We start from the raw sequence: 13,290 nt of genomic DNA, 5'->3' as shown, positions 1-13,290 counted from the left end.
AGCAGCCCAAGAGCCTTAATGCCAGCACAGCTGTGGTGCCAAACTGAGACCAGGAGCTTCTCTTTAACAGTTGCAAGGTTTGGTTGGATCCTGCCCTGTTCCAGCCTCCTCCAGGCCTTCTGTGAAGACCCCCATGTGAAGAGCCCTCTTGTGTCCAGTGTATTCTGTGTTGTGACCCATGGTCTCTGGTGCTTTAAATAGGTGGTGCTTTGCATCAATTTAATTATGAATTGCAAAACCTGTTACCTTGGGGGTATGAAATAAGAACCATATTTCCTAAGGGTTTCTTATCTTCCACCCTTCCCATGGGCTACCCCGCTGATGGAAAGCCATTGCCCCTAGGGTGAGAGGTGAGGATGCCCTTCAACACATACAAGTGCTATGAGCAGACAGAGAGAGGTGCCTGCTCCTTCGAAATCCTGGGGAAGAACTTGGAGATGCAGAATGAAATGGCTTTAAATGAAATAGGCTGGAAGAGCCGGTGATGGGAATACTTCCTCAGTGAGAGGCCCACAATATCACAGGTTAGAGACCAGCCAGAAGGTCATACAGGCCAGTTATAGGGTTGGCTGATGGAAACATGAGTTGGATTAATGGCTTCACCTTCAAACATCCCAGTCTGAAGGTCTCTCAGCCTGACTAGGACAGTGAAAGACAAAGATACACATCATTTATGTGCCAATCTTTTAATTAATTTACCTAAACAGGCCCTGACCATTCCAAGTCTTAATTGTTACTCTGAGCTAAATGAAACCTGTTTTATTTGCAAGCATCTTTCCTGACATCTGGAGAATGCAACCAAACAAACCCCAAGGACCCTCAAGCAAATAGGACAGGCTGTCAGATCTATTTCCACAGTACTTTAAATTGCATTCTAATCTTCCTAACCTCTTGTTTCCTGTGCAGCTCCAGCACAGAGCAGGAAGACAGGTGTCCCTTGGAAAAGGATGCTGTGCATGGAAAGGAGAATTCTACCCCTAACACAATGAGAAATAACCAACTGAACATCCCAGCTGAATGGCATCACCTGGAACAAGGACAGACCTGGTTAAAGAGAGGAAATAGAGTTTCTTCCCACCCATTGTTTCCTATAGAGGAGGTGCTGGTCAGATCCCACATTTGGTGCAGTTTGGGCTGGGTTTGGTGCTGTGAAACCCTCCTTGCACACCCCTCTTCAGGAGCTTAAGCATCACCTTCCAACCCTCCTTCTTAAAGGCCAGCTGGACCTAATCCTATTTTTCCCCCCTTTTATTGCAAATGAAGCACCAGAAAACCAGGAAAATGCAGTAGAAAACCCAATTTTTCTTTTTTTCCTTCTGCCTGTTTCAAGCTCTTCATTTTTTGGTGCTGCTGGTCCCTAAGGCATCCCTCTTAGCAGCAGTTTCTATAAGGAGCTCCAGTCTCTGTTGCAGTGGTAACACACAGCCCCGCAATGGGGAGGGAGCATCCTGCGAAGAGCTCAGTGCTCATCACCATGCAGTGTGAACCAAACATTAAACCTCCAGAAAACCACATTATTAATGATCTGTATGCATACCAAAGGCAACTCATTTCCTCCAAAGTTCCCAAAGTACCACTGTGCCAATCAACAATACAGTTTCTCTTTATAAATAGGGACAGCCAAACTGAGAGAGCCACAGGTTGCAGTCCCACACGAGCAGTGGGTCACTGTGCAGGGTGGTACCTCTCAGCCCCATCAGAAGCTGCTCTGATTTGCCCCCCCAAAAAACCAGTCTGGACCAGATGAAAGCCTGAATATTGCTGATTAACACATTCGCACAGGCTTTAGGTACCCACCAGGAGAGCAGCTAATGGCTTTGCCATTGTACTTCAACACCTCCCCTGGTGCAAGTGATTCCCACCTTGCTCAAGAGCCTTTGGAGAGGGATAATTGGTAGATTAGGCTTGGGAAAATGCAGGAACACCAGAGCTGATGGCAGGGGGTAGGAAAGAAAAAGCCCCCAGGAGTGTGGAGGTGGCAGCGTTATAATCTCAGGCTGCAATTGGTTTAAGGTTATTAAATAACCTCTTAAAATAGCAGCCATAATTATTCCTATATGGAGCTCAATCTGGAGAGCTCTAAGCATTTTCTTTCACTCCTCTCTTGCTTCACTCTGCTTTCCTGCTCCCAGGCCAGCGGCATGGGGCTCTGGGCCCATGGCAGAGGAGCAATGGACCTGGCTGTCCACAGCCAGGCATCAGCCCTAACCCAGTTTCACCAGACTCAGCTCTGTCGGCGTGAACATGGTTTCTGTTGCATTTTTAATTGTAGAAATGAATTTACATGAATAAAACACAGCTCAGCTGGGGATATGACCTACTTTGCATGGGATGATAAACCAATAGCAGGTTTGTCTTTTGATTCCATTTATTTCAGCTGCTCTAAGTTAGACAGAGTTGCTGAAGTAGATCAATAGGAAATCCACAATGCTTTTCTCTGTAAATAGTCACATTCTGATTGAAGTGATGGGAGCTGCTACATTTCCATGGTGAAGCCTCTAACCTTCATATTGGTAGAACAGTTTTGGCAGTACATAATTTATATGGAAATAAATAATTTGATGGGGATTTTACATGTACATGTTCTGCACTAGAGAGACCTCTGTTTATCTAAATTATGAATAATAATACTAAATAATATATAATCCTATTGTCCTGGACAAACACGGATCATTCCAAAGTCCGTTAAGTGCAGCAGGAGATGGGGATGCTCTCTCAAGAAACAGATCCTGTAATTCCTGCTAAAATAAGCCACAGTTTGGTTTTCAAGGGTGAATAAGAGCTTTTACTCAGATATTTGAACTTGTCTAGTCTGAAGCAATGCAGCTTCCAAAGATGTATTATTACCATGCAAGATGTTGACTGGGCACTGTACAGCCTTGGTAATTGCCAGGGATGCCTCACTTATCCCTTCACTTCAGCAGCCTTTGATGAGCTGAGCTGGAGACAGATTAAACCAGCATTAAGGCCCACACAGCACTCAGTTATGCTAAATCTAAATACCATAGATTTACTTATTAAATATAGAGAAATGAGCAGGGCCTGACCTGCGATGACTTGACAGCACGCTGAGACTTCAGATACCGCTGCTCCTTGTCATATGCATGACACTGACAGTGTCCCCTGGCTTCAGAAACATCCCCACAGAGGTGAAACCACCTCCAGAGCAGCTGAGTGACTTTTTGGTACACTCAAATTAGCTGTTATTAATTCAATAACACCTTTCAGTGTTCTCAGCAGCTTTCCCCCTGAAGCTGCAGTGGGAAGCTGGTGTGCATCAAGATGCCAGGCAGATGTGAGAACCTCAGGGTTAGATTTTCATGGACATGCACCTCATTAAAGGTGTTATCATTATAGGAAAATAAGAAATGTATGCTTATGTCTCTTTGCCATCTTCTCTTTTGTGCCTTCCAGCTCTTCTATCACAGAAACCCACTACCAGGTGCTCTTAAACATCCCACAAAGACAGGTCTGGTTCAGCAGAGCTTTACTTCCCCTTATTTTGGCTCTCTTTTGGATCCTGCTGAAGACTAAGAGATTTCAACAGCTGCCTACACACTTTGTTGATTAGAAGCAGAGAGCTGAACCTCAGGTCTGATTTGTCTACATGCACATTTACAGGTGCTGGGTGGTAGCTGGGACCTGCGGTGACAGGGACCTTGTTCCAAAATGAGCAGTTTAAATAGAACCCAAACGTGCTGGCTCTTGCAGCCCTGTGAGCAAACTGAGCTGCATCACTGGAAATGGAGACAGAGGTGGGGCCTGGGGATTTCTGAGATGGTTTGGTTAAAAATGCCAGACAGAGCCTGAAGAAAACTACAGTACAGACTGCTCAGGGCTTGAAAACATCCAGGTAGAGCCAACGTGTTCCTCAAACACAGCCCTTGCTATGGGAGTCTGCAAACACAGGAGTGGGGCTAAACTTTTGGTTGAAATACTGCTTTTCTGGGTTGTAAATTGCAATAATAATCATAATCATAATAAAGAATCTTTCCCCTACAAAGTTTGCTAGAAGACTGAATTGATCAGACTCAGATGAAGAGATGTGAAAACAAAAGGGATGTTGGCACAGTGATGCTACACACTTTCCACAGCTGCTGCAGTAATGGGCACCAGGCTACAGCACAACAATGCTGACAGCGTCATCTCCCCTTCATCCATCTCTGTTTCCACTAGAATCATTTGTGACACAAGCCAGTGTGACTGACTGACTAGAAGCCCTTCATGCCTCACCCACAGGTATATGAGAGCACAAGGTATCAGTGTACTCAGCACCGCAATGCCCATAACCAAAATCAATGTGGTGACCTGGGCACATATTCTGCTGACCCCACATTTTGCAGCCATGTGAAGGGCCTGGTGATGGACAGTCCCACACTATCCAGAGCCACCTCTTTCATTTCAAGTGTTACATCTGGGAGTCTGGTTTGCAATTAAAGATACACAGGGTAATCACTGCAGCCATCACCTACTCATTATAACTACCAGAAACCAATACCTAAGGTATATAAAACCTTACATGAAGATAAAGGAAAGAGGCAGCTCTTCCCTTTCTGTAATCTTCTGTATCCATGGGAACAGCAATTTGATATCTACATAGCAATGACAGACAGAAACCCTGCAGTGCATGGAGGACAGGTCAGCAGAGGAGCCTCACCATGGCAGGGCACATGTGGTGGCACACATTGGGGTGCTGTGGACACCCTGCTCCCCATGCAAGGAGCCACAGCTTTAATGTGTGCAGGACAGCCATGGTGCAGCCTATCTGCAGAGAACATTTAAAGACATAATGTGGTTCTTAGGGAGAAAGAGCTGGCAAAGCAACCTGGCCCATGCAGCAAGGGAAGTTGTAGCAGGGTGAAGGGGACCCCTAAAAAAGGTCCTAAAATTGGGCAAGAAAAGTGAGGAGGGAAAATGCATGTTTTTCTAGTTAGGTTTGAATATCAGCCTTCTGTGGTGGGGAAAAAGAATTGGAAGTAAATAAATAAATCTCATAAGGAAAGAACAAGAAGAGAATAAATATCTCTCAGCTACTTCTCATTAGTGGAAGAGTGTTTACTTAGGTGAATATTTTGCCTTCTCACACAGCATCCCCACCATGGGCATGCCAGTTCTGCACAGCTAACAAGCTACCAGCAGACAGGAATAAGGTTGTTTAATTTCTCTAGCGCACCTTGAATAGCCCATGGGGCTCACTCACATTGGGAAAATGAATACACAACCCTGACAAATAGTATTAATAATGCAGCGCAAGGGCTTGCAAGCAGAGCACTGTGTGCTAGAAATCCCCAGCCTGCACACACTGTTCCTGAGTCAGTTCTTTACACTACCACAGTGATATGTGGCTGAAACCCATCCTTACAAAATACCTCTGAGTCTTGCCTGCTCAAAGCTGATGAAAGGGCACAGGTCCTCAGTCCTGTGTCCATCAGAAGCAGCAGTAAGTTTCATATGGTTCATTCCCAGCTGTAGGGATGGGCTCACCTCCTGCCCTCCTGTGCTCCATGTCATCCTGCTAGGCAAGAGCAGAACCAGGCTGCACCAGAACATCTGCCCAAACCTCAACTCACCACAGCAGCAGCCTCATCAGCAGCCAAAACAGGTCATCAATGCTCTTGCTCTGCATCCCTGCAGGGAATAACATATATATATATAATATATATATGCATATATATATGATTTATATATAGCAAGTGATACTTTTTCCCCAGTGCAAGAAAGGACTCTGGAGCCACAAGCAGCTCCAGCAGCAACTGAGAGAGAGCATGACCTAGTACAGCCTTATTATTCCTAGCTACTTAATTACTGCTCATGATCGGTCTCTAATGAATCTAATGCATCCATACCTCATGATTCAATTAAGGGTTTCAGGACAATCCTAACTAATGAGCAAATGGAGCCTATTCCCACCAGAGTCCCATCACACCCGTGGCCATGGGAATGACAAGGTGTAAGGTGCAATAAGGAAAGCACATCCTGGGGATGGGAGGGAGATGCTAGAAGAGAGGAGCTTTCATATCCTGGGACTTACAGACCACAGAATGCTTCCCTGGGCTTACAGAAGGAGAATTTGATTTAAAAAGCCCCAACCACACGGGGGGAGGCTGGTTCCCAAGTGATTCCCAAGAACACCATCATCCCAACCAGTGTGGGCTGGTGGCTCACTCACCTCCCGTGTGCAGCTTCTTCAGTTACCATCCATCTCTTTTGGTGCTGTGGGATCCATATGGCACCCTGGCTGCAGGATGGATGTTTGCCCTGGGTGGGAGGATGATGGCAGGGACAGAAAAAGCTTCATCCTGCTGCAGTCCTGAGCAGTGAACTGTGCATGACTCAGGCAGTGCCAGGTTTTTGTTTAACCCTTAATCCCAGTAATTTGCTCTAACACTATGGTTCAAGCAGGCACAGCCACATGCACAAAGAGCCTGGCACCAATCAGTCATTCATGCAAAACAAGAGCATTTTGCTTTTAAGCACCAACAGCTTTCTGGGAAGTGTCAGATGAGCAATTACCTTCCCATGGGTCCACGAGAAGCTTGACTCAGCCCGTTGGGTGGATGTAAGGACCCTCATTTAATTGCTACTTTATCCTCAAACTCTACTTTTTACTTACTGCAATCCAAGCAACAGGCTCAGAACGAACATAGCAGGAGGCAGCACTGAAAGAGGGGTGGGAGACAGGCCAAAGGAGGCAACAGGGAGGTTATTCAAGAGGAGAAGGATGTGGCACAACCTGTGTGAAACCACAGCAGATGACTACAAGAGGTGTTTAAATAATGAGTAGGTGTCCTGAGGGGGCACTATATTTACTGTGCATTTAATGCTGTGGAGAGCATCAGCCTCGGAGTGATGCTCAGGGAAGAAGGACCTCACAGCGTGGCTGGGCTCTGCAGCTCACCCCACTACCTCACTACACCACATTCATGTGTCCACTCCTCACAGGCTCTGGAGTTCTTCCACACTCAATGAAGGTGTGATACTTGCAACTAGAGGCCCAACCATCCACGCTGAGAGCTGCTGCCATGCCAGGCACTGTTAGAGGGACAGCAACACTGCTGTTGCCTGTGCTTGATCAAGCACCACATTTTCCTGCCCCAAATCAGCATTTACTGAATGAACAGCAAATGTTTTATTTGACAGATTTCTTTTGGCAGTCCTGTACTTATGAAGAATGCAAAGGCAATTGTTCCTGAGCCACCAGAAACTGCTAACATCAAGCCCATAAAACTATATTGGGCTCTGGGAAATGCAGGATCATCACTTGTGAACTTCAGGGCTTTCTTGGAGCCTAATTCATACCAAACATAGAGATCCCAGTGATTAATCTGGCTGGGGCAAATAGATGAGGATCAACAAGGTTTGTTGCTGGATGATGTGCCTGGGCTGTGCTTTACTGCTTGAACCTTCCCAGCAGCAAACCTGTCTCATTTGTAAGCACTTACAAGCTGGGTTTTAAAATGAGAACACAGATGCTTGAATGTAATAGGAAGACTAAGGGTAAACACAATTGGGTCTACAAAAGGATGCCCTGTTTTTTAAACTTAGCAGATTAGGAGTCAGTGACACTACATATGCATTACTTGTTTATCTGAAGCAACTGGAGAGGAAATAATCCTGTTAAAGAGTTGGCTGGATATATGCCTGCAGTCAGATCCCATGGGATGGGTGTCAGAGTCGATACAAACAGTGGTGCTGTGCCAGGTCTTGGACCCTCCTTTGGAGTAGCTTATAAATATTAAATATGAAACATTAAATATTAACAAAGATGTGCAGTTCTCATTACACAGTATGCTACAAATGAGGTTAGAAGTGTGTATATTCTATTTGTTTTAATTACGGTAAGACGAAACAAGCTCAGATGTACCAAGAATCCCCAAAGGAGGGTTTTCTGTTTCAGAAATGCTTAAAATAACAAGAATGGAAATAAAGTTGGACAAAGCTCTTCCTCCTGCAGGTGACAAGCTCATGGCTTGCACAGGAACACACAAGGGAGCCCAGCCTTTTCCTTCCCTGCCCTTCATTTTCAATCAGCGATGCTCTCACTCTGCCAGCTGTCTAAGACCAAAATGCCAAGGCATCGTATGAAATTTACAACTTAAAACCTCAAAATATGGTTATACACAGACAGAAAAGGTGGCTAAAATACAATTTTCTTGCCAAAATGGAATATAAGCCAACTACTTTGCACTACTAGTGCCATTAATTTCAGCTACATCACTTTAAACTGGTTTGGGATCTCTTTCATTGAAATAACTCACTTCTGGCTGTAATTTCTCCTAAATCCTCTGCTAATGTTTCCTGTGGGAAGGTTTTAGGTAGTTCTTCCCTTGATGCTGCACTGAAATTCTCCCAGTTGCTCTTCAGACCTCCACACTATGGGATAGTGGAAGCAATGTGGGTGCCTGAGCCACCCCAGTAGCCTGAACACCCCAGGGCTGTAGTGCCTCCAGTCTAACATGGGATATTTAAGCAAGAGCTTGCAAGTGGCCATAAAGAAACAACAGCCTGCTTGTGTCCAAGCCTGCTGAGGTATAGTTGAGAAGGATGGCTATTTCCCATTACAGCCTGATTAAAAGTGGTGTCAATGAGAGAATCAGTGAAGACTGAATCAATGCAATATTGGTGTTTTTCTAATGATGGCTGTTTCTTGGAGATTTACAGCAATCTTTGATGTCTGCTAGCACTTAGGCCACTGAATCTAGATTAAATGATACAGTCAAATGCACCAAATTCTGTAGCTTACCTAAACCAAAAAATACACTTATCCCCCTCCTTTCGTTCTACTCTATTTCCTTTCTGCTTGAGTCCAGCTCTGGATTTATCCCGCAGGCAGAACTGCTGTTTGCTCAGCAGGATGAGCTGAAGGAAAAGGACTTTGGAAAGATTTTAGTTATGCAGTGAAGAATTAAAACCAAAAAAAAAAGCGACACAAAACCAAAGGAAAAGATCCCAATTCTCCGGGTTTCATGGTTGGTTATATAACCAATCTCCCTGGTTATATTTACACTCCTATAAATAGAGAATTGCTCTGAAAGAGTGGCCTAAAAAACCAATGACAAACGGAGCCAGCGACCATCGGTGCTGGGGTGGGAGCGGGCGCAGGGCTGGTGGGGCTCAGCACGGGGACGAGGACATCTGGTCATAGTCAGGACACTTGAGCAGAGCAGGGTAGCTACTGTTCATCTGCAGGGAGGCCTCGCTGGAGATATCCGAAGGGCTCCGACCCCGTGCCCATGCATCTGGGTGCAAGAACTGCCCCGAGTAGTCGGAGCAGTTGCTCAGACGGGGACGGTAGAAGCTGGGGTGAGGTCTGTAGATGTCCTCGGCCATGTATCGCTTCATGAAGAGGTAAACGGACATCACCCCGGCGCTCTGCAGGGACAGACAGACAGGGCCTGATGCTCACGGCTGCACCACCACCAAAACAGGACAAGAATACAAGCTGTTCTTTCTTTGCACTGCTGACAGTGCACAAGGGCTCCTAAAAACAGTCACTTCACTGCCCTGTGCCTCAGGTCTGCACAAACACATCTCCTCTTCCTCTGCATTTCATACTTGGCATCAAATGGTGATCAAACACCCCGTCAGTGCTCCAGGCTTGGAGTCTGGACCCTGCTGTATGCCTCCTACCTATATAGTATTTTACATATATAATAATATATATAATAATAATATTATAGATATATATATAATAAAACTATATACTACCCTTCTGCCTGCACATCCTATCCTTAAACCCTGTCTGAGTCCTCTTTTTGCTAAGAGCCCCAATGCCCCCCTGTCCTAAGAGCAGGATATGCTTGTTACAGGGATATGAGGGCTGCTACATACCTCTGTGAGAAGGAATGAGATGGCAGAGAAGGCAAATGACCACCCATATTTGTAATTGAAGAACGTGTCAGAGTCCTTGGTCCTGTTCAGCATCTCGTCGTTAATGCTGGATATGTAGAGGACCAGCCCCACCACTAAGGACAGACCTGGGGAGAAACCAAGAAGAAGGACAGAGGGAAATGCTTCAGGGATGAAGCTGTTGAAGAAGCACCTAACTTTAAGACCTGACTTGTGAGGGAAAGCGTGAAACTCATGGAGAAGTTTCAGAGCTCTCCTGATGTGAGACTGATGTGCCATGAGAGGCTCCTCTCCCCCAGCACCTCCTTCTGCATGGGTGCTCAGTGCTTTTCCCACTCACCACTGCTAAAAATGAGTTTAAACCAAGTGATTGCCCACCCTGCAAAGCCCAACCAGGCTGCAGGGCTGAGCCAGAAGCCCCTGTGGGTGATGACTCCAATGAGGAGCCACCCCAGTACGTTAGGAGAGCACTAGCACCTGTGAAAGCAAACATGCTCCACGCTCAATGGCTTTCAGGCTTAAACCTGGACAGAAAAACTCACCCGAGAGGATGAAGAATATCCCCGAGACAAAGGCGAGGATGGTCCTGTGAGGCCGAATGTGGCCAATGTTGCTCAGGATGAAGCCGATGAACATGAAGAAGAGGCTGACCAGAGGGAAGGGGGTGGCGGAGCGGATCATCTCTGGTGGGAGAGGAGCAGAGCAAAGGGAGACTGGATCAATCCTCCCCACATTGTGAGGAACAGGCTTGGTTGTGAGGTGGCTCCAGCCTTCCTGCTCTCTGACCTCCCCCCATCCTTCCTTGCTCCTGGTTAACGTGAGTGCCTCTGTGCTGCTCCCTCGCCCCTGGCAGGGCTTCCCCTCTTTGCTGATGAGCCAAGTAAAGAGGTGCTGTGGGAATGGCTGCTAATGTTGGCATTTGTGAGGGTTTGTGTGAAGTGTTACATAGGAAAAAAGCCATCAGAACCTGCTTTCCCTCTCTAGCTTTGCTGTAAAACTGTTTGCTGAACACTTATCTACTAAATAAGAAATGACCACAGAACTCGTGGTGAGAGCCGTGACACCCCATCCGTAATTCATCCAACTGTGTAATGTGTGAAATTGACTGCTACAGAATAAGTACAGCTGAAAATTATAGAGGAGACTTACAGAGCCAAACACTTCCATAAACATCAGTGCTGAATAGCCAGTGACAGGAAATTGTGCAGCTTAGAGCCTCTGTGAGCATCCTCCCATTAGATAACAATGTTCCCAAAAGCTTAGGAGCATATTGGGTGATTCATGTAGTAAAAAACGTTGCATCCTTGCATGGTAGCACTGCCAAGGAAGTAGGAGCTTCTACAGCAAGGACACAAGGAGGATTTCCTGAGGGCATCCCTAGTGACCCTTTGCAGGATACAAAAGATAAGACCCCTCTGGACCACTTACTCAGGACATTGACCGTGGACTCAGACGTCAGCTGGATGTTCATAGGCATGATGTATTCAATAGTGAAGCACCGGCCATGCTCTTCACCTGCAGCAACACAGACCATAACTATAGCCATCTGTTAACTACCATCTCTCTTGTGCAGATGGACTCCCCTTGTTCACAAAGACACATCAAGGCAGAGGGTTTAAGGTCACCCCAGGGGTGTTATCAGAGCTTTTCACTCCCCCAACTTTTCCAAAGCAGCTCTTGAAGCTTCAGGACATTTCAGGTTGGTCACTTTGAGATTCCCATCCCCTTGGGTTTTATTCAGCTCCTGCAGCCAAGTCCCTTCATCCAACTTGGCATGGATGGAGGGAACGGTCGAGCTGACCTGAATCTAAATTTTACAGGGAAAAAGAGGAAAGTTTTGAGCTGCTGCGTGAGGCACTGTGGCATGAAGAGGGATGGCAGTGGGATCTGGCACGGCAGCAGCAAACTCACCCAAAGCCTGTTTGCAAAGGCACACTTATCCATCTGACTATCAAAGCTGGGCACAGGGCAATGACGTTAGGTTGTGCCTGAGCTTGGAAACAAAGATGGGCAAAGCCTCTAGAAGTGCTGTTTGTCCCCATCCCTTTCCCACAGTATGACCCTGACACACACCAGACATCACCTTACCGAGGGATGCTTTTGGAAGGAGACCATACCTGCCAGGAAGCAGACCCTCCAGAGCCCCGAGTGCAGGGATAGTTTGATCTCGGCCGTCTGGTTTTGGGGCTGGACGATGCCCTCCTCCAGGTAGAGCCAGTAGTCGGTGCTGACGGAGATGCCCAGGAGGCCGAGGCCACAGACAGCAAACACACTGCTGAGCAGGGTCAGTGCCTTCCTGCTGCAGGCACTCATCCCCAACAGCATAAGGGGTCGAGGCAGCGGCTGCCGGGAGCGGGGATGCAGCCGTCGGCACGGAGCCTTCTGCAGCCTTCTTTGGGGATGGATGTGTCCAGTCTTTGCCCTCTGTTCTTATGCAGGTTGAGCTGAAAGAAGCCATTAAAACAATCACAGTGAGCCCTGACAGATGGAGAGTTTGAACTAAATCCCACCTGACTGCTGCCCCATGCTGGCCCAGGGCTTTTGAATGTGCTGAATGCTGGGTGCCAGCACTGGGAGGGAGCAGTGTCAGAATAGCTGTCCAGGAGCAGCTCCTATTTTATTTGCTGTGGGTGAATTCCTGCTGCTCCGGCCAAACCTGGTGCTTGTCTCCCCAAGGATGTAGCCAAACTGCCATCCTCAGAGCCTTATCCATGACGGGCAGCAGCATGAGCTGTATCCTCTCGGCACAGGAGCCTGTTGAGACTCATGGACCCATTAATGGCTTACAAAGAAAGTTGCTTTCAGCTGCTGGACCAAAACCACCTCTAGTGCAGCTCCAGCCACCACCAGCATTGCCATTTTACCTCTTCCAGTGCAGATTTACCCACTGGGGCATCAAAACCATGCTGTCTATACATGCTAAATGACATCATCAGACACATCAGAGCAGCATGATGCAATCTTGCCTTCTTTTGCTTTTCACTGTGCTTGCAGATCAGTGCTGCTGTTGGCTGAACGCACAGACCGAATTGGTCCAAACTCAGCTTGTGCTTCAGGGGCACGCAGGGAAATGGGGCCAGGGAACTGCATCAGGCCCTGGGCAAGCATTAAAGGAGGCAAAAACTTCCCTCATCCCCATGTCGCTTATGGATGGAATCTTATTTTATTTCCTTCTATTTTTGCTCCTGTGTGGAGTTTCGCAGCTCTCAAGTGCCCTGCAGGCTGACAAAACATCACCAGAAACCGGAGCTCTTGGTGCAGCAGAGAAAAAGTGCAGTTCATATGGGGGGAAAAAGCCACATAAATGAATGATTAGAGAAATAAGAGCAAGAAGGGAAATATACATGCGAATGATGGTCTTCTAGGGAGTGGGAATGAGGCAGCTAGCACTATTGACTGCTGCTATAAAAGCAGTATGAATCACTGACAAGTGCAGTGTAA

General features: G+C 46.8%; 1 protein-coding gene across 1 annotated transcript; it reads right to left on the bottom strand.

Annotated features, from left to right (window-relative positions):
- Nucleotides 1–8,947: 8,947 nt before the first annotated feature.
- Nucleotides 8,948–12,267, bottom strand: LOC101875097 (voltage-dependent calcium channel gamma-5 subunit). The gene is made up of 5 exons (XM_005146133.3): nt 11,967–12,267; nt 11,278–11,364; nt 10,392–10,532; nt 9,832–9,977; nt 8,948–9,372 (listed from the first exon to the last, which is right to left on the bottom strand). Exons 1-5 carry the CDS (start codon nt 12,172–12,174, stop codon nt 9,115–9,117), a joined length of 840 nt encoding a protein of 279 aa, XP_005146190.2. The 5' UTR covers nt 12,175–12,267; the 3' UTR covers nt 8,948–9,114.
- Nucleotides 12,268–13,290: the final 1,023 nt, after the last annotated feature.

The sequence above is a fragment of the Melopsittacus undulatus genome, unplaced genomic scaffold (assembly GCF_012275295.1).
Source record: "Melopsittacus undulatus isolate bMelUnd1 unplaced genomic scaffold, bMelUnd1.mat.Z mat_scaffold_536_arrow_ctg1, whole genome shotgun sequence".
Classification (NCBI taxonomy): domain Eukaryota; kingdom Metazoa; phylum Chordata; class Aves; order Psittaciformes; family Psittaculidae; genus Melopsittacus; species Melopsittacus undulatus.
The sequence above is the reverse complement of the archived record's forward strand: the minus strand, read 5'-3'. Positions and strand labels throughout refer to the sequence as shown.

Excerpts from the sequence above, each read along its gene's own strand:
- LOC101875097 (XM_005146133.3), bottom strand. The coding sequence starts at position 12,174 with ATGCTGTTGGGGATGAGTGCCTGCAGCAGGAAGGCACTGACCCTGCTC. Across the intron at positions 11,365-11,966 it reads GAGGGTCTGCTTCCTGGCAG|GTGAAGAGCATGGCCGGTGC; the intron begins GTATGGTCTCCT and ends GTGTTGCTGCAG. Across the intron at positions 9,373-9,831 it reads TCTCATTCCTTCTCACAGAG|AGCGCCGGGGTGATGTCCGT; the intron begins GTATGTAGCAGC and ends CTGTCCCTGCAG.